General features: G+C 39.9%; 1 protein-coding gene across 7 annotated transcripts in view; it reads left to right on the plus strand.

Annotated features, from left to right (window-relative positions):
* Positions 1-24,744, plus strand: part of PFKFB1 (6-phosphofructo-2-kinase/fructose-2,6-biphosphatase 1) — a 73,360-nt gene extending 48,616 nt beyond the window's left edge. For all 7 annotated transcript variants that reach the window (XM_077887656.1, XM_077887654.1, XM_077887658.1 and 4 more), the window contains 5 exons: positions 408-512; positions 19,924-20,053; positions 22,707-22,769; positions 24,027-24,091; positions 24,447-24,744. In XM_077887656.1, the coding sequence (XP_077743782.1) occupies positions 408-512; positions 19,924-20,053; positions 22,707-22,769; positions 24,027-24,091; positions 24,447-24,506 (423 nt within the window). In that variant the 3' untranslated portion in view covers positions 24,507-24,744. The remainder of the gene's footprint in view (positions 1-407; positions 513-19,923; positions 20,054-22,706; positions 22,770-24,026; positions 24,092-24,446) is intronic.
* Positions 24,745-25,115: the final 371 nt, after the last annotated feature.

The following is a 25,115-nucleotide window of genomic DNA, read 5'->3' on the forward strand; positions in this document are numbered from 1 at the left end:
AAATACATAAATATATGGCATATGTCCTTAAATGTACCAGCGTGCTACACATACACACACAGTCTCAAATCCTTAAGCCCATATATTTATAAAATACATACTTAAATGTACAACGTATATCTACAAATCATAGGGACAATCATAGAGAAACACCACACACAGGTACCCACCATATACTATATACTCAAACTGAACACATTCACACATCCACACATCTCATGCACATGCATGCACGCGTGCACACACACACACATATACTCAGACAACAGGCACAAACATAGAGCTTTGTTCACAGAAAATCAGGTGCTTGTGTTCTGCTTTTCCACAATCATTGGCCTCAGAACTATGGTAAAGGCTGTGTGGATTTCACTTTGGCAATACTTTTGTCCCCAAATGATTTTTCTCAGGGTGTCTGTGAGGAGATGACCTATGAAGAAATCCAGGAACACTATCCTGAAGAATTTGCGCTACGGGACCAAGATAAATATCGGTACCGCTATCCCAAGGGAGAGGTAAGGTTTGGAGGGATTGCCTGATACCTAGAACTTCTCCCAGTATCTTCATTCCAATACCCAGAATTCCATAGTTCCTTGGACAGCTTTAGAAAAGGACTAAAGTTTATTTTGTTGCCGTCCCATAAGGTACATGATAACCTGGCTCTTGGCTGTCTCTGTTTCATGGCAATAGGCAACAGATTCCTCTTTTATTAAAGCTAAATAATTGCTGCTTATTTCCCATCTGCTTTCAGGAGGGCTTTATCCTAGATTTTGTCTCTGGTATCCTTTCACTCAACATACTCCTGTAATTTTATTGACAAGTTGCCTAAAGATCCAGTCTCTCTGGACAGTAGGTTGGAGTCCCAAGGGACAATGCCTAATATTCTAACCAAATTATTTGCCACCACATGAACCAGACCGTCAATTTCCTATTCCCATATCAGGTGGATCCTCATTGTTTTAATCCAGCCTCCATTTAGCCAGCTCCACATCTTAAAGCATTTATTAGTCATACTCCATTTCCTTTTTTTTTATAAATTTATTTTTCATTGGTGTTCAATTTGCCAACATATAGAATAACACCCAGTGCTCATCCCATTCATACTCCATTTCCAATATAAATTCCTGGGTATAATTATCAGAAAAGGACAAGAGGGAAGGTAAAACAATAGATATCCTGTGTTACAAAGCAATTTCACATTTTTATCCTCATTCTCAGAAATGACATTATAAAGTCAGAGTTTGACTTTATTTTCCCTTATATATTTTGAGGCACACAAGTTTAAAGAAGTTATATCTTATTAGGGAATTGCATATTTTATTATGAATAATAATATTTCCCCCTAATAATGTTTTTTGCCTGAAAATGTATTTTACCTAATATTAATATAGCTATATATTTTTTCTAGTAAGTATTTCCCTAGTTCATTTTTTTAAGATTTATTTATTTATTTATGATAGAGAGAGAGAGAGGCAGAGACACAGGCAGAGGGAGAAGCAGGCTCCCTGCCGGGAGCCCGACGCGGGACTTGATCCCTGGACTCCAGGATTGCGCCCTGGGCCAAAGGCAAGGGCCAAACCACTGAGCTACCCAAGGATCCCCCAACCTAGTTCATTTTTATTTATTCATTTACTTTCCACTTCCTTGTGTATTTTTGCTTTATATCCCATGTAAACAGCATGTAGTCCCTTTTTAAAAAGCTTTATTTACTTTATTTTAGAGGTATAGAGAGCATGATCAGGGGGAGGGGCAGAAAGAGATAGGGAGAGAAGACTCCTCACTGAGCATGGAGACCAACATGGGGCTCTATCCCATGAACCAGAGACCATGACCTGAGCCAAAATCAAGAGTCATAAGCCAAACTGAAAAAACCACCCAGGCACCTCAGCTGTTGTTGTTGTTGTTGCAGTTCATGTTGTTTTGCTTGTGTTGTTTTTAATACAACCTGAAAATACATGTCTTTTGAATGGTAATTCTGATACATTTACTTTTATTGATTGAATTGAGCTTATATCTTTTATTTTGAGATCTTTATGGTTAGTTTTTACTTCTATTTTTCTCCCTTCTTTATAATTCAGGTCCTGAATTTATATATATATAGAACACCCAGTGCTCATCTCGTCGAGTGCCCTCCTCAGTGCCTGCCACCCAGTCACCCCATCCCCCCGCCCACCTCCTTCCCAATTCCCCTTGTTCATTTCCCATAGTTAGAAGTCTGTCATGTTTTCTCACTCTCTCTAATTTTTCCCAATCACTTTGCCCCCCTTCCCCTATAATCTCTGTCACTAATTCTGATACTCACCTTATGAGTGAAGCTATATAATGATGGTCCTCCTCTGAATGACTTACATCTCTCACCATAATACCCCCCAGTTCTATCCACATCTCAAAAAATGGTGGGCATTCGCCCTTTCTAATGGCTGATATATATAATATCACATTTTCTTTATCAATTCATCTGCCGGAGGACATCTTGGCTCCTTCCAAGTTTGGATATTCTGGACATTGCTGCTATAAACATTGGGGCGCAGTTGTTCTGGGGTTTCACTGCATCTGCATCTTTGAGGTAAATCCCCAGCACTGCAATTGCAGGGTGGTAGGGTAGCTCTGTTTTTAACTCTTTGAGGAACCTCCGCACAGTTGTCCAGAGTGGCTGTATCACTTCACATTCCCACCAAGAGTGCAAGAGAGTTCCCCTTTCTCCACATCCTCACCAACACTTGTTTCCTGTCTCATTAGTTTTCACCATTCTCACTGGTGTGAGGTAGTATCTCATTGTGGTTTTGATTTGTATTTCCCTGATGGCAAGTGATACGGAGCATTTTCTCATGTGCTTGCTGCCCATATCTATGTCTTCTCTGGTGAAATTTCTGTTCATGTCTTTTGCCCATTTCATGATTGGATTATTTGTGTCTTGGGTGTTGAGTTTAATAAGCTCTTTATAGATCTTGGATACTAGCCCTTTATCTGATATGTCATTTGCAAATATCTTCTCCCATTCTGTAGGTTGTCTTTTAGTTTCATTGATTGTGACTTTCGCTGTGCAGAAGCTTTTTATCTTGATGAAGTCCCAATAGTTCATTTTTGCTTTTGTTTCCCTTGCATTCATAGATGTATCTTGCAGGAAGTTGCTATAGCCAAGTCAAAAAGGGTGTTGCCTCTGTTTTCCTCTAGGATTTTGATGGATTCTTGTCTCACATTTAGATCTTTCATCCGTTTTGAATTTATGTTTGTGTATGGTGTAAGAGAATGATCTAGTTTCATTCTTCTGCACGGGGCTGACCAATATTCCCAGCACCATTTATCAAGGATACTGTCCGTTTTCCAGTGGATAGTCTTCCCTGCTTTGTCGAATATGAGTTGACCATAGAGTTGAGGGCCCATTTCTGGATTCTCTATTCTGTTCTATTCATCTATGTATCTGTTTTTGTGCCAGTACCAAACTGTCTTGATGATCACAGTTTTGTAGTACAGCTTGAAATCTGGCATTGAGATGCCCCAGGCTCTGGTTTTCTTTTTGAATATTCCCCTGGCTATTCAGGGCCTTTTTTGATTCCACAAAAATTGTTTTTTAATAATAAATTTATTTTTTATTGGTGTTCAATTACCAACATATAGCATAACACCCAGTGCTCATCCCGTCAAGTGCCCCCCTCAGTGCCCGCCACCCAGTCACCCCCACCCCCCCGCTCTCCTCTCCTTCCACCACCCCTAGTTCGTTTCCCAGAGTTAGGAGGCTTCCATGTTCTGTCTCCCTTTCTGATATTTTCCACTTATTTTCTCTCCTTTCCCCTTTATTCCCTTTCACTATTATTTATATTCCCCAGATGAATGAGACCATATAATGTTTGTCCTTCTCCGATTGACTCATTTCACTCAGCATAATACCCTCCAGTTCCATCCACATCGAAGAAAATCGTTGGTATTTGTCGTTTGTAATGGCTGAGTAATATTCCATTGTATACATAAACCACAGCTTCTTTATCCATTCATCTTTCGATGGACACCGAGGCTCCTTCCACAGTTTGGCTATTGTGGACATTGCTGCTAGAAACATCGGGGTGCAGGTGTCCCGGTGTTTCATTGCATCTGTATCTTTGGGGTAAATCCCCAACAGTGCAATTGCTGGGTCATAGAGCTGATCTATTTTTAACTCTTTGAGGAACCTCCACACAGTTTTCCAGAGTGGCTGCACCAGTTCACATTTGCACCAACAGTGTAAGAGGGTTCCCTTTTCTCTGCATCCTCTCCAACATTTGTTGTTTCCTGCCTTGTTCATTTTCCCCATTCTCACTGGTGTGAGGTGGTATCTCATTGTGGTTTTGATTTGTATTTCCCGGATGGCAAATGATGCGGAGCATTTTCTCATGTGCATGTTGGCCATGTCTATGTCTTCCTCGGTGAGATCTCTGTTCATGTCTTTGCCCATTTCATGATTGGATTGTTTGTTTCTTGGCTGTTGAGTTTAAGTTTTTTATAGATCCTGGAAAGTAGCCCTTTATCTGACACGTCATTTGCAAATATCTTCTCCCATTCTGTAGGTTGTCTTTTAGTTTTGTTGACTGTATCCTTTGCTGTGCAAAAGCTTCTTATCTTGATGAAGTCCCAATAGTTCATTTTTGCTTTTGTTTCTTTTGCCTTCGTGGATGTATCTTGCAAGAAGTTACTGTGGCTGAGTTCAAAAAGGGTGTTGCCTGTGTTCTCCTCTAGGATTTTTATGGTGATTCCACAAAATTCTTAAGATTATTTCTTCCAACTCTGTGAAGGAAGTTCATGGTATTTTGATAGGGATTTTATTGAATGTGTAAATTGCCTTGAGTAGCATAGACATTTTCATAATATGAATTCTTACAATCCATGGTCATGGAATATTTTTCCATCTCTTTGTGTCTTCCTCAATTTATTTTGAAGTGTTTTATAGTTTTTAGGGTATAGATCCTTTACCTCTTTGGTTAGGTTTATTCCTAGGTACCCTATGATTTTGGACACAATTTTAAATGAGATTGATGCCTTAATTTCTCTTTCTTCAGTCTCATTGTTAGTGTAGAGAAATTCCACTGACTTCTGGGCATTGATTTTGTATCCTGTCATATTGCTGAATTGCTGTATGAGTTCCAGCAATCTTGGGGTGGAGTCTTTTGGGTTTTCTATGTACAGCATCATGTCATCTGTGAAGCTGGAGAGTTTGACCTTTTCTTTGCCAATTTGAATGCCTTTAATTTCTTTTTGTTGCCTGATTGCTGAGGCTAGGCTTTCTAGTACTATGTTGAATAGCAGTGGTGAGAGTGGACATCCCTGTCGTGTTCCTGTTCTTAGGGGAAAGGCTCCCAGTGTTTCCCCATTGAGAATGATATTTGCTGTGGGCTTTTCATAGATGGCTTTTAAGATACTGAGGAATGTTTCCCCTATCCCTAATCCCTACACTCTGAGGAGTTGTGATCAGGAATGGATTTTTTATTTTGTCAAATGCTTTCTCTGCATCTATTGAGAGGATCATATGGTTCTTGTTTTTTCTTTTGTTGATATGCTCTATCATGTTGATTATTTTACGAGTGTTGAACCAACCTTGCATCCTGGGGATAATTCCCACTTGGTCATACTGAATAATCTTCTTAATGTACCGTTTGGATCCTATTGGCTAGTATCTTGTTGAAAATTTTTGCATCCATGTTCATCAGGGATATTGGTCTATAATTCTCCTTTTTGGTGGGGTCTTTGTCTGGTTTTGGAGGGAAGGTGATGCTGCCTCATAAAACAAGTCTGGAAGTACTCCATCCCTTTCCATCCTTTGGAACAGCTTTAGTACAATAGGTATTATTTCTTCTTAAACGTTTGGTAGAATTGCCCTGGAAAACCATCTAGTCCTGGACTTTTGTGTCTTGGGAAGTTTTTGATGGCTGCTTCAATTTCCTCGCTGGTTATTGGCCTGTTCTGGTTTTCTATTTCTTCCTGTTCCAGTTTTGGTAATTTGTGGTATTCCAGAAATAGGTCCATTTCTTCCAGATTGCCTAATTTGTTGGCATATATCTGCTCATAATACATTTTTACAATCATTTGTATTTCCTTGGTACTAGTTGTGATCTCTCCTATTTCATTCATAATTTTGTTAATTTAAGTCTTTTTTATTTTTAATAAGGCTAGCTAGTGGTTTATCTCTCTCATTCATTCTTTCAAATAACCAACTCCTGGTTTTGTTCATCTCTTCTACAGTTCTTCTGGTCTCTATTTCATTGCGTTCTGCTCAAATCTTTATTCGCCCCCGTCTTCTGCCTGGTGTAGGTTTTACTTGCTCTTCTTTCTCCAATTCCTTTAGGTGCAAGGTTAGCTTGTGTATTTGAGTTTTTTCCAATTTTCTGAGGAATGCTTGTTTTGTTATGTATTTCCCCCTCAGGACTGCTTTTGCTGTATCCTAAAGATTTTGAATGGTTGTATCTTCATTTTCATTACTTTCCATGAATCTTTTTCATTCTTCTCTGATTTCCTGGTTGACCCATTTGTCTTTTAATGTGATGCTCTTTAACCTCCACCTGTTTGAGTTTCTTCCAAATTTCTTCATGTGATTGAGTTCTAGTTTCAAAGCATTGTTGTCCAAAAATATGCATGGGACAATCCCAATCTTTTGGCATCAGTTGAGACCTGAATTGTGACCCAGTATGTGGTCTATTCTGGAGAAAGTTCCATGTGCACTTGAGAAGAATGTGTATTCAGTTGTGTTCAGATTGAAAGTTCAGTATATATCTGTGAAATCCAACTGGTCCAGTGTATCATTTAAGGCCCTTGTTTCTTTGGAGATGTTGTGCTTAGAAGAACTGTCATTTGTAGAAAGTGCCATGTGGAAGTCTCTACTATTAGCATGTTATTATCTAAGTATGTCTTTACCTTAGTTATTAATAGATTAATATACTTGCCAGCTCTCACATTAGGGCCATAAATATTCACGATTGTTAGGTCCTCTTGTTGGTTAGACCCTTTAAGTATGATATAGTGTCCCTCTTCATCTCTTACTAGTCCTTGGGATAAATTATAATTTATCTGATATAAGGATTGCTACCCCAACTTTCTTTTGAGAGCCATTTGAATGGTAAATGGTTCTCCACCCTTTCATTTTCAGGCTGTAGGTGTCCTTAGGTCTAAAATGAGTCTCTTGTAGACAGCAAATAGATGGGTCTTTCTCTTTTATCCAGTCCAATACCCTTCTCTTTTGATGGGATCATTTAGACCATTCACATTCAGAGTAACTATTGAAAGACATGAATTTAGTGTCATCATAATACCTATTCAGTCCCTTTTTTTGTGGATTATTTCTTTGGGCTTCATCTTTGTTTTACAGGGTCCCCCTTAATGTTTCTCGCAGAGCTGGTTTGGTGGTCACATATTCTTTCAGTTTCTTCCTATCTTGGAAGCTCTTTATCTCTCCTTCTATTCTGAATGAGAGCCTTGCTGGATAAAGTATTCTTGGCTGTATGTTATTCTCATTTAGTACCCTAAATATATCCTGCCAGCCCTTTCTAGTCTGCCAGGTCTCTGTGGAGAGGTGTGCTGTTAATCTAATCTTTCTCCCCATATAAGTTAAGAATCTCTTGCCTCTTGCTGCTTTAAGGATTTTCTTTTTATCTTTGGAATTTGCAAGTTTCACTATTAAATGTCGAGATGATGAACAGTTTTATTGATTTTGGGGGAGGACCTCTCTATCTCCTGGATCTGAATGCCTGTTTCCTTCCCCAAATGAGGGAAGTTCTCAGCTATTATTTGTTCCAATATACTTTGTGGCACTCTGTCCCTCTCGACATCTTATGGAACCTCAATTATACATAGAATCTTCCTTGTCAGGCTATCATTTATTTGCCTTAACCTTTTCTCATGGTCTCTTGTTTTTCTCTTTTTCCCTCAGCTTCCTTCCTTACCATCAACTTGTCTTCTATGTCACTCACTCTTTCTTCCACCTCATTAACCCTTGTCGTTAGGACCTCCAGTTTGGATTGCATCGCATTTAATTTACTTTTAATTTTTGCCTGATTAGATCTAAATTCTGCAATAATGAAGTCTCTAGAGTCCTTTATGTTTTATTCCAGAGCCACCAATAGCGCTATAATTGTGCTTCTGAATTGGCTTTCGGACATGGCATTGAAATCCAAATTCTGTAACTCTGTGGCCGAGAGTACTGTTTCCAGTTCTTTCTTTTGTGTTGAATTCTTCCTTCTAGTATTTTGTCCAGTGCAGCGTGGCTGCATGAGTAGGCTGAGTCAAAAATATCAACCACGACCTAAGTAAATTCCACCCTTGATGTTTTTGACAAGGTCAGAGACCAGAAAATGAAAATGAAGATCAGAACAAAATAAAACAAAAGGACCTTTAAAGTGAAAAAATAAATTTTAAAACAAAGTAGTAAAAACTAAAAGGTTAAAAATCCCAAAGAAGAAAAAAAAAAGAAAAAGATAAAAAAGAGGAAAAAGAAAAAAAAATGGGTGGGGGCACTGGGAGATGGTGGTGAAGAAGCTGTATAGGAGGGAGAATATAGTCTACCTGAGGGGTCCTAGAAGATAGTCCTCTTGGTTCTGAGTGTATTGAGTTCTGTATGTTAGAAGAATGCCAAATCCAAATTTATATAAACCAGCAACACTTGTAGAAAGCCCCACCATTGACCACCAAAACATAAACAAGATAAAAGAGGTGGGCAGAATGGGAATGAAGAGAGATTATAGTCTCACAGAATGAACCAGCATGGTATTCCACTTGGTTCTGGGTGCATGCTGGTCATATTTTAGAAGGTATTAACTTCCGCCATTGTAGAACAAAATGAGGCAGAGAAAACAAAAAACACAAAACAAAACCTCATATCTCATGTATCTCCCAAAATTAATTTGAGTATGTTGAAGGGAATCCAGAAATGAAAAATATGTATAAGACATGTAATTATAGAAATATGAAAGTAAAAAAGGGAGAAACTTAAAAATGAAGACCTGGTAAAATATTGTAGTTAAGGTGTGAAAAGAGAAAAAATATTGGAAAATTTTAGTCTGGTATAAAAATCAGTTGTAATGGAAAAAGGAAAAAAAAAACAGTTAAAAAAACAGAGGTGGGGGGGTCCCTCTAGTTCTATATACTATATTCCTTCAATATTCCCTTGGTCCTGGAGCTTTCCAGTGCTGCTGATCAAGAACTTGCTCTTCCCCTGTTCTTCCAGCTGGTCTTCTGGGGGAGGGTTTGGCTGTGCTGATTATCAGGTGTTTGTGCCTGGGCAGAGATGCGCCACCCCTGCGCGGTGCTGGGCACAGTGGGAGCTGTTTTTCCTGTAAGACCTTTATTCTGGGCCAGCCCCACCCTTCCCAGGCACAAGGTGAAACAAGGAGGAAAAATAACAATGGCGGCTGCCAGGTTTCCAGCTCTGGAGTCAGCTCCCCACAAGTAACTAATTCAGTCTCCCAGTCCTCACTGGCCTATATGCTCCTGGGGCCAGCACGGGTATACTGATCTCCAAAGCTTGCAGGGCGCCCAGCGGCAGGAGAGTTATTGCTGTCCTGTGCCCTCCCCTCTTCTGCCTGTCCCAGGGGGAATGCAGGATTCTTGGCTTTGTCTGCCTGGGTGTCCTGGGATCCTCGGCCCTGTGCTGCTGAAACTGTGATCCCAGGGGCCTCGGCTCCCGAAGGCATTGGGACACAGCCACTGGAGCTGGCCTGCCTAACCCACTGGCTTCTCCCAAATGCTCCAAGGACTGCACGTTCCAGCCCTTTACAAAAATCTGTCTGCAGTTTGCGGTGGGGCTTTGCCCAGGGCGCACTTCCTGTAATAGTGACTCTGGGAATCTGGAGGCTTCACTGCCCCTCCTGAGATTCAGCCTGATTTCCCTACTAAGCACTTTTCTGTTCGGGAATAATATGGCATGGATTTTTAAAGTTCCCGCTTCTCCAGGGCTGGGCTTTCCTGTCCCGGAGGCTTTTGCTACTCCACTTTAGCCTGACTCCTTGCAATTCCCCTCCCCAACTTTATTCTTTTATTCTTTATTTATTTGTTTGTTTATTTGTTTGTTTGTTTGTTTGTTTATTTATTTATTTATTTATTTATTTCCACCTTCCTACCCTGCTAAAAGCGAAAACTTTTCTCTCTGTAGCATTCCAAATGTTCTCCCTTTAAATCTGAGGTCGAATTTGTAGGTGTTCAGGATGTTTTGAAAGTTATCTAGGTAAATCTTGGAAACTAGCCCTTTATCTGATACGTCATTTGCAAATATCTTCTCCCATTCTGTAGGTTGTCTTTGACTTTTGTTGACTGTATCCTTTGCTGTGCAAAAGCTTCTTATCTTGATGAAGTCCCAATAGTTCATTTTTGCTTTTGTTTCTTTTGCCTTTGTGGATGTATCTTGCAAGAAGTTACTGTGGCCGAGTTCAAAAAGGGTGTTGCCTGTGTTCTTCTCTAGGATTTTGATGGAATCTTGTCTCACATTTAGATCTTTCATCCATTTTGAGTTTATCTTTGTGTATGGTGAAAGAGAGTGGTCTAGTTTCATTCTTCTGCATGTGGATGTCCAATTTTCCCAGCACCATTTATTGAAGAGACTGTCTTTCTTCCAATGGATAGTCTTTCCTCCTTTATCGAATATTAGTTGACCATAAAGTTCAGGGTCCACTTCTGGGTTCTCTATTCTGTTCCATTGATCTATGTGTCTGTTTTTGTGCCAGTACCACAATGTCTTGATGACCACAGCTTTGTAGTACAACCTGAAATCTGGCATTGTGATGCCCCCAGATATGGTTTTCTTTTTTAAAATTCCCCTGGCTATTCGGGGTCTTTTCTGATTCCACACAAATCTTAAAATAATTTGTTCTAACTCTCTGAAGAAAGTCCGTGGTATTTTGATAGGGATTGCATTAAACGTGTATATTGCCCTGGGTAACATTGACATTTTCACAATATTAATTCTGCCAATCCATGAGCATGGAATATTTTTCCATCTCTTTGTGTCTTCCTCAAGAACTTATTAAACTCAACACCAAAGAAACAAACAATCCAATCATGAAATGGGCAAAAGACATGAACAGAAATCTCACAGAGGAAGACATAGACATGGCCAACATGCATATGAGAAAATGCTCCGCATCACTTGCCATCAGGGAAATACAAATCAAAACCACAATGAGATACCACCTCACACCAGTGAGAATGGGGCAAATTAACAAGGCAGGAAACAACAAATGTTGGAGAGGATGCGGAGAAAAGGGAACCCTCTTACACTGTTGGTGGGAATGTGAACTGGTGCAGCCACTCTGGAAAACTGTGTGGAGGTTCCTCAAAGAGTTAAAAATAGACCTGCCCTACGACCCAGCAATTGCACTGTTGGGGATTTACCCCAAAGATACAAATGCAATGAAACGCCGGGACAGCTGCACCCCGATGTTTATAGCAGCAATGGCCACGATAGCCAAATTGTGGAAGGAGCCTCGGTGTCCAACGAAAGATGAATGGATAAAGAAGATGTGGTTTATGTATACAATGGAATATTACTCAGCTATTAGAAATGACAAATACCCACCATTTGCTTCAACGTGGATGGAACTGGAGGGTATTATGCTGAGTGAAGTAAGTCAGTCGGAGAAGGACAAACATTATATGTTCTCATTCATTTGGGGAATATAAATAATAGTGAAAGGGAATATAAGGGAAGGGAGAAGAAATGTGTGGGAAATATCAGAAAGGGAGACAGAACGTAAAGACTGCTAACTCTGGGAAACGAACTAGGGGTGGTAGAAGGGGAGGAGGGCAGGGGGTGGGAGTGAATGGGTGACGGGCACTGGGGCTTATTCTGTATGTTAGTAAATTGAACACCAATAAAAAATAAATTTAAAAAAATATCAAAAAAAAGTTATCTAGGTAAGTTGGTGGGACCAGGTGAGTTGAGAACTCCTACTCTCCACCATCTTGCTCCCTGATCCTGATATTTTACTTGTTTGTTTAAGTTATATAATCTGTTTCATTCTTTTAAAAAAATTTTATTTAAATACATTTTAATTAATATATACTGCATTATTATTTTGAGAGGTAGAATTCAGGGATTCATGAGTTGCATATAGCACCTGGTGCTCATTATTGCCAGTGCCCTCTTAATGCTTATCACCCAGCTACTCCATCCCCCACCCACCTCCCCTCCAGCAACCCTCAGTTTATTCCCTATAGTAAAAAGTTTCTTATGGTTTGCCTCCATCTCAGTTTCCTGGTATTTTATTTTTCCTTCCCTTTCCCTATGTTCATCTGTTTTTTTTTCTTAAATTTCACCTATGAATGAAATCATATGGTATTGGTCTTTTTTGACTGACTTATTTCACTCAGATACCCTCTAGTTCCATTAATGTCATTGTAAATGGCAAGATTTTCATTTCATTTGCTGATATATATATATACATATATATATATATCTTCTTTATCCATTCACCTGTCAATGGATGTCTGAACTCTTTCCATAGGCTGGCAATTGTGGGCATTGCTGCTATAAACATTGGGGTGCATGAGCCCCTTCAAATCACTATATTTGTATCCTTTGGATAAAATACCTAGGAGTGCAATTGCTGGGTCATAGGATGACTCTTTTTTTTTTTAACATTTTGAGGAAACTCTGTATTGTTTTCCAGAATGGCTACATCAGTTTGCATTCCCACCAGAAGCCTAAGAGGGTTCCTCTTTCTCCACATCCTCACCAACATCTATTGTTTCCTTAGTTGTTAATTTCAGCTATTCTGACAGGTGTGAGGTGGTATCTCACTGTGATTTTGATTTGTATTTCCCAGATGCCAAGAGACATTGAACATTTGTTCGTATGTGTGTGTTAGTCATTTGTATGTCATCTTTGGAGAAATTTCTGTTCATGTCTTCTGCCCATTTCCTGACTGGATTTTTTTGTTTGTATGTTTTTGAGGGTTGAATTTGATAAGTTCTTTGTAGATTTTGGATACTAACCCTTTATCTGATAAAATATTTGTGACTATCCTCTCCCATTCCATAGATTTCTTTTAGTTTTGTTGACTGTTTCTTTTACTGTGCAAAAGAATTTTATCCTGATGAAGTCCCGATAGTTCCCTTTTGCTTTTTTTACCCTTGCCTTTAGAGACATGTCTAGCAAGAAATTGCTACAGCCAAGATCAAAGAGCATGCTGTCTGTGTTCTCCTCTAGGATTTTGATGGATTCCTGTCTCACATATAGATCTTTCATCCATTTTGAGTTTATCTTTGTGTATGGTGTAAGAAAGTGATCCAGTTTCATTCCTCTGCATGTTGCTGTCCAGTTTTCCCAACACCATTTGTTGAAGAGACCATCTTTTTTCCATTGGATATTCTTTCCTGCTTTGTCAAAGATTAGTTGAACACAGAGTTGGGTGACCAATTCTGGGTTCTCTATTCTGTTCCATTGATCTATGTGTCTGTTTTTGTACCAGTACCATACTGTCCTGATGATTACAGCTTTGTAATACAGCTTGAAGTCCAGATTGTGATACCACCAGCTTTGGTTTTCTTTTTCAACATTCCGCTGGTTATTTGGGATCTTTTATGATTCCATAAAAATTTCAGGTTTGTTCCAGTTCTGTAAAAAATGCTGATGGTATTCTGATAGAGATTGCATTGAACATGTAGATGACTTTGCATAGCATAGACATTTTAACAGTATTTGTTCTTCCAATCAATGAGTATGGAGTTTTTCCATTTCTTTGTCTTACTCAATTTCTTTCATAAATGTTCTATTGTTTTCAGAGTACAGATCTTTTACCTCTTTGGTTAGGTTTATTCTAGGTGTCTTATATTTTTGCTGTGATTATAATTGAGATTGATTCCTTTGATTCCCTTTTCTATAAATTCATTGTTAGTGTAAAGAAATGCAACTGACTTCTGTGCTTTGATTTTATATCCTGTCACTTTACTGAAATCCTGTATCAGTTCTAGCAATTTGGGGGGAGGGGAGTATTTTGGGTTATCTAGATAGAGTATCATGTCATCTGCGAAGAGTGTATATTTGGTTTCTTCTTTGCCAATTTGGATGCCTTTTCTTTCTTTTTGGGTGCCTTTTCTTTCTTTTGGAAGGCTAGGACTTCCAGTATTATGTTGAACAACACTGGTGGGAGTGGACATCCCTGTCAGGTTCCTGAGCTTAGGGGAAATGCTCTGTTTTTCCCCATTGAGGTTGATATTCTCTATGTGTATTTCTTATAAGGCTTTTATGATATTGAAGTATATTTCTTCTATCCCTACACTGTGGAGAATTTTTAACAAGAAATATGTTGCATTTTGTCAAATGCTTTTTCTGCATCTATTAAAAGGATCATATGGTGCTTGTCCTTTCTTTTGTCAATGTGGTGTATCACGTTGATTGATTTGCAGATGTTGAACCACCCTTCCATCCCAGGAATAAATCCACTTGGTCATGATGAACAAACCTTTTAATGTACTGTTGGATCCTATTGAGTAGTATCTTGGTGAGAATTTTTGCATCCATGTTCATCATGGATATTGGTCTGTAATTCTCCTTTTTGGTGGGGCCTTTATCTGGTTTGGGGATCAAGGTAATGCTGGCCTCATAGAATAAGTTTGGAAGTTTTCCTTCCTTTTTTTATGTTTGAAACAGCTTCAGAAAAATAGGTATTAATTCTTCTTCAAGTTTGGTAGAATTCCTCTGGGAAGCCATCCAACCCTGAACCCTGGTGCTTTGGGATATTTCTGATTATTGCTCCGATTTCTTTCCTGGCTATGCATGAGTCTGTTCAGGTTTTCTATTTCTTCCTGGTTTAGTTTTGGTAGTTTATATGTTTCTTGTAATGCATTCATTTCTTCCAGATTGCCTAATTCATTGGCATATATTTGCTCATAATATTCTCTTATAACTGTTTGTATTTCTCCAGTATTGGTTGTGTTATTTATTTGGGTCCTTTCTCTTTTCTTTTTGATAAGTCTAGCTAGGGGATTATGAATCTTATAAATTCCTTCAAAGAACCAGCTCCTAGTTTTGTTTATCTGTTCTACTGTTTTTATTTCTCTATCATTGATTTATGCTCATATTTATTATTTCCCTTTTCCTGCTGGACTTAGACTTTATCTGCTGTTCTTTTCCAGCTCTTTCAGGTGTAAGGTTAGGTTCTGTATTTGAGATTTTTCTTGATTCTTGAGAAAGCCTGTATAACTACATACTTCTCTCTTAGGACTGTCTTTGCTGCAACTCAAAGGTTATGATGATCACAGCTTTATAATGTAGCTTTGTGATACCCCCCCCAGTTTCAGTTTTCTTTTTCAACATTGCTGTGACTATTCAGGGTCTTTTCTGGTTCCATGTAAATCTTCAGATTACTTGTTCCAACTCTGCAAAAAAAAAAAAGTCCATGATATTTTGATAGAGATTGCATTGAATGTGGATTTCTATGGAGAGTATAGACATTTTAACAATATTTATTCTTCCAATCCATGAGCTTGAAATGTTTTTTCCATCTCTTTGCATCTTCCTCAATGTCTTTCATTAGTGCTCTGTAGTTTTTAGAGAACAGATCCTTTACCTCTTTGGTTAGGTTTATTGCAAGGTATCTTATGATTTTTGGTGCAATTGTAAATTGTATTGATTCCTTAATTTCTCTTTCTTCAGTCTCATTGTTAGTGTATAGAAATGCCACTGATTTCTGTGTATTAATTTTGTATCCTGCCATGTTGCTGAGTTGCTGTTTGAGTTCTACCAACTTTGGGGTATGTCTTTTGGGTTATCCACATACAATATCATGTCATCTACAAAGAGTGAGAGTTTGACTTCTTCTTTGCCAATTTGAATGCCTTTTATATCTTTTTTTGTCTGATTGCTGGCGGTAGGACTTCTAGTACTATGTTGGACGACAGTAGTGAGAGTGGGCATCCCTGTCGTGTTCCTGACCTTAGGGAAAAATCTCTCAGTTTTTCCCCATTGAGAATTATTTTTGCTATGGGCTTTTTGTAGATGGCTTTTATGATATTGAGGTATGTTTTCTCTATCCCTACACTTTGAAGAGTTTTAATGAAGAAAAGATGCGGTATTTTGTCAAATACTTTTCCTGCATCAATTGAGAGGATCACATGGTTCTTGTCTTTTCTTTCTTTAATGTGATCTATCACAATGATTGATTTGTCAGTGTTGAGCCACACTTGCATCCCAGGAATACATCCCACTTGGTCGTAGTAAATATTCTTAGTGAGTATTTTGATATCCATGTTCATCAGGAATATTGATCTGTAATTCTTTTTGATCAGGTCTTTGTCTTGTTTTAGGGTCAAGGTAATACTGGCCTCATTGAAGGAGTTTAGAAGTTTTTGTTCAATTCTATCCTTTGAAACAGCTTCAGTAGAATTGTTATTATTTCTTCTTTAAATGTTTGGTAGAATTCCCCTGGTGTTTTCATTTTCTTTTGCTTACATGTATTTTTTTTGTTTTTATTTATTTTTATTTTTTATTTTTTATAAATTTATTTTTTATTGGTGTTCAATTTGCCAACATACAGAATAACACCCAGTGCTCATCCCGTCAAGTGCCCCCCTCAGTGCCTGTCACCCATTCACCCCCACCCCCGCCCTCCTCCTTTTCCACCACCCCTAGTTCGTTTCCCAGAGTTAGGAGTCTTCATGTTCTGTCTCCCTTTCTGATATTTCCTACCCATTTCTTCTCTCTTCCCTTCTATTCCCTTTCACTATTATTTATATTCCCAAAATGAATGAGACCATATAATGTTTGTCCTTCTCCTATTGACTTATTTCACTCAGCATAATACCCTCCAGTTCCATCCACGTTGAAACAAATGGTGGGTATTTGTCATTTCTAATGGCTGAGTAATATTCCATTGTATACATGTATTTTTTTTAATTCCTCTTTACTTTCCTGGTAACTCATTCATTCTATAGTAGGATGTTCTTAGCCTCCCTGTATTTGTGGCCCTTTCAAGTTTTTTTCGTGTTATTGACTTTAGGCTTCATAGCATTGTGGTCTGAAAATATACATGGTATTATCTCAAAATTTTTGTACCAGTTGAGGCCTGATTTGTTTCCCAGTATGAGGTCTATTCTCAAGAATGTTCCACGTGCACTTGAACGGAATATGTATTCTGCTGTTTTAGAGTTAAATACTATCAATGTATCTGTGAAGTCCATCTGGTCCACTGTGCCATTCAAATCCCTTGTTTCCTTGCTGATCTCTGTTCAGATGATCTTTCCATTGTTGAGAGTGGGGTGTTAAAATCCCCTACTATTATTGTATTATTATCAATGAGGTTTTTTAAAATTTTGTTATTAACTCAGCCCCTTACTGCTTTCAGAATTATCTGTCTTTGTATTTTGTAAGTTTCACTATAATATGTCATGGTGTCAACCTGTTTTTGTTGATTTTGAGGGGAGTTCTCTGTGCCTCTTGTGCTCAAGTGCTTGTTTCCTTCCCCAGATTAGGGAAGTTCTCAGCTATAATTTGTTCAAATTAACCTTTTGCACCCTTTTCCCACTCTTCTTCTGTGACTCCTATAATACAAATATTCTTGTGCTATTTGGAAATGCTGAGTTCCCTAAGTCTACCTTTATGATGAAAATCTGTTCCAGGACTGAGCATTATCACCTAACTCTTCCCTTGTTAGGCAGTCGATAGCCATGTCATCCCAATTCCAGGGCCCAGCCACAGCTTTATGATCTACTAGTTTTCTTTGCCTTTTTTTTAGCTTCATTATTTTCCATAATTGTATCTTTTATATCACCTATTCTTTCCTCTGCTTCTTCAATCCTCTTTGTGATTATATCCAGTCTGTTTTGCATCTCAGTTATAGCATTTTTCATTTCAGCTTGACTAGTTTTTAGGTCCTTTGTCTCTGTAGCAAGGATTTCTCTTGTGTCTTCTATGCTTTTTTTTCAAGCCCAGCTAGTAATATTATGAGCATGAGCGTTCTAAATTCTTGTTCAGATATATTGCCTACATCTGTTTTTAGTAAGTCCCTGGCTGTAATTTCTTCTTGAACTTTGTTTTGAGGAGAGCTCCTCCATCTTGTCATTTTGGTTACATTTCTGTCTTTTGTGTGTTATGAAAGCTTGTTTTGTTTCCTGCACAGTAATGCTATATTTAAAAAGCGTAATGCTATATTTAAGAGTAATGCTATATTTAAAAAGCGGTCATACAATGTCCAGGGCTTGGCACTTCAGAAAGTGTTTCTGATATATGCTGTGTGCACTCTGATGTTTTGGCTGTCCTTTACTGCTGGTCAGTCCTCTGCAGAGTTCCTCCTTGTTTGCAGTGGGGAACATTTGAACCTTTAGGTATGCTTTGATTTTTGTTGTTGTTGTTGTTTTTGTTGAAATAAACCTGTCATACTATCTCCCTCCAACTGTAGAAATCTTTCTTCCAATACTCAGATCAGTTCCTTGGGTGTCCCAAGGGATCTGACCTCCATAAATCTGTGTTCAAGGAATGAGGAAAGCCCATGGTCCCTGTACTTCACCACCATCTTAACTCCTCCCCCACCATCATTGCCGTCTGGCTTCTAATGTGACTAAGAAGTCTATAGTCAATCTAATTGTTGTTTACCTTCCCTAAGACTGCTATTAAGATCTTTTATCTTCATTGCTTTTATGTTCCACTCAGATATATCTGAACATTTTTTTCATTTATTTTGCTTATGATTAGTTAGACTTCCTAAATTTGAGAATTGGGATTCTTCCTCAATTCTAGAAACCCTCAGACATTCTGTCTTTATCCTTTTTTCATGTTTCCTAACTTCTTATTTTTTATGTCTTTGCTGCCTTCTGAGTAATTTCTTCAGCTCTATCTTCAAATCACTATTTCCTAAGTTGTATCTAAACTTTTGTTTACTCAATCCATTTAGTTTTCAATTTTAATAAATGTATTTTTCATTTATACAAATTCTATTATGTTTATTTCAAATCTACATCATATATTTAATAGCATTGTACTTCTTCCTCAGATTATTATTCCATCTTTTATTTCTTTATAAATTTCAAACATATTTATTTTATATTGTGGATCCTTTATCTTAAGTTTTTAAGGTTCTCCTCTCATTGTTTCTGTTTATTTTCACTTGTGATAGCTTATTTCCCTTGCATGTTATGTGAGTTACAGTTTGGTAAATTTTGTATATAAGAATTCTGCACAGACTAAGTTGAGAGGATCCAGAGATAATTTCCCTTTGCTTCTTCCAGACACTTCTGGTAACTAATGATTAAAATTGCTTTTTATTAAACCCTCATCTTAGCATTTTCTAAAACACATGAATATTGTAAATCTGAACCACAAACCCACCTGATGGTAGGCTTGTGGTTAATGTATTATTATAGGAAGATTTTCCTATTTTTCCACTGAGTAAGCAGAGGCAGATAAATGTCATTGTTTCCTTTTGCCTGTGGATATATATTTCTTCTAGTTTACACTTCTAAGGATGTAGCCCTTTGAGGGTCTCAGATTTGTGTGAAAAGTTCAGTCCCAATTCTCCACCTTGCAAACATCTAAGGTATTGCCTTCTGTCTCTATAAGGTTTTAAAATCTCAAGCCTCTCATTTACTGTAATTGATAAATGCCCCCCAAGGCAACATCCACTTACCTCTCTCTATCTTTATTTTTTTCCAAGTTTTTCTCCATTTTGGAACCCTACATTCATGTTTCTTTTATTTTTTTGAGAGTACGGCAGGCCAAACATTTATTTTATCTAGCTTTTCCAGGAATTTTATATTGAGAAGTTTTATTATTGTTGTTATTTAGTCCACTGTATTGAATGCTCCCATTTAGTAGATGAAAAACTAAGACACTAAAAATGAATTGCATGACTTAACATTATACTACTGGGTCAAAAACTGAGCTGTGCCAGAACCAACTTTTCCTGATTCCTAGTCCTGAGTTGTTCTCTGAGCAAATCTCCTCATCTACCTTTTTTTACCCAAAATTTCTGTCATTCTTAGTCCTATGAAGATCTGGTTCAGCGTCTGGAGCCAGTTATAATGGAGCTAGAACGGCAGGAAAATGTACTGGTGATCTGCCACCAGGCTGTCATGCGATGCCTCCTTGCCTACTTCCTGGATAAGAGCTCAGGTACCGCACTCCTCTCTGTTCCTGGCACAGGAAGCTGGATAAGATTTGGGATCCTGACACCAGCTGTCTGTAGTTTATATCTTAGTAGCTAAGAGCACAGCATCTAGAACAAAAATTCTTGAGTTCAAATTCTTGCTCTGTCACATACTAGCTTTGGCAAATTACTTAAGCCTCTCTGGCCTCAATTTCCACATCTGTAAAATGGGGAGAACAATAATGATGTTTAAATAAATTAACATATGTAAAGAGCTTAGGACAGTGCATGACACACAGTATGGGCTATATAGGTGTTAGTTGCTGTTACTAATATTAGTATTATTCTGAGTTAATGTTTTCAAAGCCAGCCTTTGTATCAACCTGAAAAGGCTGAGGGTACTTTTCTGAAACATGCTGTCATCAGGTGGTAATGGGACTTTTTGTTGCCTCCTGACCCTGATTATAGGCTTCTGCCTTTGCCGTGGGGATGATTTCTCCCAAGATAGTGATATTTTAATTTTATTTTTTAAATGATGATTTCTTTCTTAAAAGATATCTAGATATTGTAGTTTACAAAGTATCTATAGGCTGACAACATATACTGAACTGCAACCTAGGGCAGGGAACCTGGCAAAGGACTGTTATGTCACTCTTTGGCATGATAGTTCATTTCTGATGTGGATGCTGAAGTATTGGCATCTCCAGGATACTGTGAGGGTATGTATGGACCTTGCAAATTTATATTTCAAAGTTATATTGTGCAATGTCCTGCAGACTTGAATCTTCTGTACTATGCTAGTTTCCAAATAAAGAGTATTTGGATATGGAGTCATCCAAAATGAAACCCAGGGAACTTGAGAACTTGACATTGGACAAGTCATTTCTTCTGCCTGGTCCTCAATCTCCTCACTGGAAAAGGTGATGGGTTTGGGGTGAGGGTTCTTGTGCTACTAAATTTCTGATAACTTCCCATCTCTATTGCTCAGTACTATCTTTGAGACTGTGAGGCAAGCACTGTAACCCCGACTGTGCAGATGAGGAAATGGAGGCTCTGAGAGATGAAGGAACTTGCCCAAGGTTACAGGGCTCAGAGAATAAGGGAGGGGTGTCAATCTCATGTACTTTCCAGAGGACTTCCCTCACAGATATGCGTAGATTGAAGGAAGAGCACATGTACCTGCTATTCTCACACCGCTTTAAACACTTCCTGATTATTCATGCACAGGTCACACCAGCTGCTCCCAGTTGCCCTGAAAGCTGGCCCAGGCAGTGCTGGGTACATGCTTTTACCCCTATTAGTCAGTGAGGAAACACTTGGATCCCAGAGAGATGATGTGACAGGGAAAGCAGACCCATAGGACCTCAGAGCTGGGGCACCCTCAGAGTACATCTAACCCAATTTTGTGCTGGGAGAGGTAGGAACTCTGAGGGCCAGAGAAAGAAAAGGCTGGGCCAAGGTTACTTGTCCAGGTGGTGGCAGAGCTAAGTCAGAGACCTCAGGCAAGTCACTTGCCTTCTCTGAGTCCATTTTGTTATGTGTGCCATGTGGATCAGTAACCCCTGTAGAGTATTGGCAAAGATAGAATGAGATCTTGTACCCAAAGCACTGGGCCCCCAGGGCCTGACAATTATGATGACAAAGATGATGAGGAGGAGCAGGATGGATGCCCAGGATATCGCCAAACCTGATGTCTCAGGAAGCCAGGAATGTAGTGGCAGCCTTAAAAGCCCAGGATGAACCTTGAGGGCAGGGAAGCCATGTGAGGTTTGGTTCTGGCTCATTGAAGGAAGATGGGAAGTGGTAAGGGCACTCTGGGTGGGTGAGAGGGCTGATGTTGGAGAGTAGTGAGAGCTGGGAGTGTCACTCCCACAACCCTATGAGCCCCTCCAAGGCAGTGGCAGCTGGCTGCAGGGGGCAGAGCATGCATTTAGCCTCAGAGGGTCTTAGGTTCAAGTCCCAGTGCTGCTGCTTCCTGACTGTGACACGGGACAAGTGTCCTCTCAGAGCCTTAGTTCTTCATCCATGGAATGGGCCTGATCATTTCCTCCTCTCAGAGATGTCTAATAAATGAAAACCTAGGCTCATTTAATAAATGGTATGTGAATATTCAAAACAACTTTATGAATAATAAACAGTCAACAACTGGAAACAAGTGAATAGAGAAATGCCTATTGACAAGTGTGAGAAGAGTCAGAGAATGCAGGCCTGGGCTGGAGAGAAAATTGTGGGAGCTGCCAAAGTACATGTACACCTATTCAAGGGCCCTGGTACATAGCAAGGTCTCAGAAAATACTTGCCAAGACAAAGTTGTGGGCCTTCATACTAAAAGAGCCTGTGGAAGGCCTGAGGCTGAGGGCAGGAGGAAGGTCTGCCTTGGTTTCATGTTTGCCCTGTGAGTGAAGAAGAGATAGGCCACATCCCAGATGACCATCCTGTCCTTCCTGGGGAACTCACAGTCTTTCCACGTTCCCCAAGGTCCTCCTTCCTCTCTGCTCTAGAGGACACCCTTCTGCATTCTTCCTTACTACCCACCCTGCTCTCAGCACTGCTTACAGAGTGGGGGAGTGTAACCCTAATGAAGCTGACCATAAGGAAAGGGGTATGGCAGAGGAGGCCTGAGGAATGGTACCCTCTCCAGTACCCTTTCTCTGATGGCTACTTTATCCTCCTTTCCAGATGAGCTGCCATATCTCAAGTGTCCTTTGCACACAGTGCTTAAACTCACACCTGTGGCTTATGGTGAGTGCCTCCACCCTCATCTGTGGAAAGACACATAGAAGGCATGAGCATGCTTCCAGTGTATACCATTTGCCCAAGAGAGTAATGGGGGTAGTTTCTGGGGTGGATAATTGTAAGTCCTGGTGAAATAAGAATTGGCAATAATAGGATGAAAACAGGGAAGAACTAGGATGGCCTCTAAATCCAAAAGCTGCCCTCAACTCTCTTTGGCTCTATCAAAGCACCAAGCATGGAACACTAAGCTATAAAAGAGAAGGTGCATGAAGGGGACAGAGGAATTAGTGTAAGTCAGGGCCAGATCAAAGAAAGAGCTCAAAGATTGGTCTGGTCAATTTAGACTCTTTCTTGAGACATTAGTTTGCTATGAAATATTCATAAGCAGGGAAGAGACAGACTCAAATATCTTCTAAGGTATGAATATGAAAGACAGTGTGCTGAAGCCCAGAGTAAGTTGTGGTCCACAGGGCTGGAGCTAAGAGGGACTTCCATAGGCATTGGGCTTCCTCTGCCAGCCCCAGGCCCCAGTGATACCACTCTCCTTTATCTTCAGGCTCCCAGAACTCCCTTGTGAACTTCCAGACCTCTGTTGATGCCATAACCATTTTGTCCTCTAAATAAGTTTTTTTTAAGATTTTATTTATTTATTCATGAGAGACAGAGAGAGAGGCAGAGACACAGTCAGAGGAAGAAGCAGGCGGCTCCTTGCAGGAAGCCCAATGCTGGACTCCATCTCCAGACCCAGGATCATGCCCTGAGACGAAGGCAAAGGCTCAACCACTGAGCCACCCAGGCATCCCTGTCCTCTAAATAAATTTTACCGGGGACTCATTGTCCCAAGGCAGTAGCTCTAAGGCTTTTCCACCACTTCAGCACTTAACACAGCTTAGAAGATCTATAGGGCTCTACCACTATTATATACATTAGATTGCTGTCTCACAGAGCACAAGACTTGGGGGGAATCCTTAGAGATCATCTATTCTCATCTCCTTCCTATTCCCATTTGAGCAACTGAGGCTCAGAGAACTCTGAGACTATTAGGGGCAGCTGAGAAGATACCTCATTGGCTTCTCTTAGATCTGGTGTCTTCCCCATACATCACTCAGCAGATCTACATTCCCTGTCCTGCAGAGCAGTCACAATCTACATGGTGTGGGGCTGGGGGTATAGGTAGTGATAAGTGAGGGAGTGAATGACACCTTGGGGAAGATTTGTGCTTACCTTGGGGGCTTATGGATGGACTGGCTGTTCTTTTCTGAGGCTGCAAAGTGGAGTCCATCTACCTGAACGTGGAAGCCGTAAACACGCACCGGGAGAAACCTGAGGTAGGTGAGGGGCTCTGTGGCCTAAGTTGGCACATGGTGAAAGCACCCACCTGCACAGAAAGGCTGGCCCAATCCCACAGAGCTTGAGTGTCTCGTACCAACAGGTAGAATAACCAGCACCAAAAAATGCAGGAACTGTGGCCCAGGCCTGAGGTGCCATTGAAATGCAGGGCTACAGCAATGCCTACCCAAAAGTCCTCAAGTTGAGATTCCCCAGAGGCTTGCCTGAGAAAAATGTAAGGATCAAGGCCTGGCTGAAGGAGGAGAGCCTGGCAGTGAGAACAAGAGGCGGGGAAGGGGCTGGGGCTCTACAGTGCTGGCTCTTTCCTATTAATCCTGGGCTCTCTCCTCTCAGAATGTGGACATCACCCGAGAACCTGAAGAAGCCCTGGACACTGTCCCTGCCCACTATTGAGCCCTTTCCAAGAAGTGAAACTGCCTTTGCTCTCATTGTCTCACACCTTTTAAGAGCTGCTATCCTTGTACTTCCTTTACCTTAAGACCCTGGACTTGGCCTCACTGAAAGAGCCTTGCTTCCAGTGAAGAAGCCCTCAGCAGCTTCGAAATACATCTTGATTTCTAGCTACAACCAAGGAGGTGTCTAGCTCTGAATGAAACTTTTTCTAAGTTAATAAATCCTTATTAATAATAAAGACTTCTCTTGCTGCTTACAAAAGGGGAGAGGAAGGCATTGTGAGGTTTCCCCCACAAGATCTTCTTAAGATCCCAACCTTGTGAAGTGCCTCTGGTGTTGTGGGGTGTGGAATGGATGAGGGCTTACTGGAGGGAAGGGTTCTGGGGTAGCAACTCTAAAAGTGAGGGAGGAGATATGTCTCTGTGAGGACCTATGGCCTCATTTCTTGGTGGGCAGCATAGCTGAGGACCTGACACCTTCATTCCTACACTCAGAAGAATTTGTAACTAGACCACAGTGTTCCTCTCTTCTCCAACTCCTGCTGCCATCCTGAATGATTTCACTGTCCATACAAATGATCCAAATAATAATCTGCCCTCCAAGTCCCCT

This window comes from Canis aureus, chromosome X, assembly GCF_053574225.1.
Source record: "Canis aureus isolate CA01 chromosome X, VMU_Caureus_v.1.0, whole genome shotgun sequence".
In the NCBI taxonomy this organism is placed as follows: domain Eukaryota; kingdom Metazoa; phylum Chordata; class Mammalia; order Carnivora; family Canidae; genus Canis; species Canis aureus.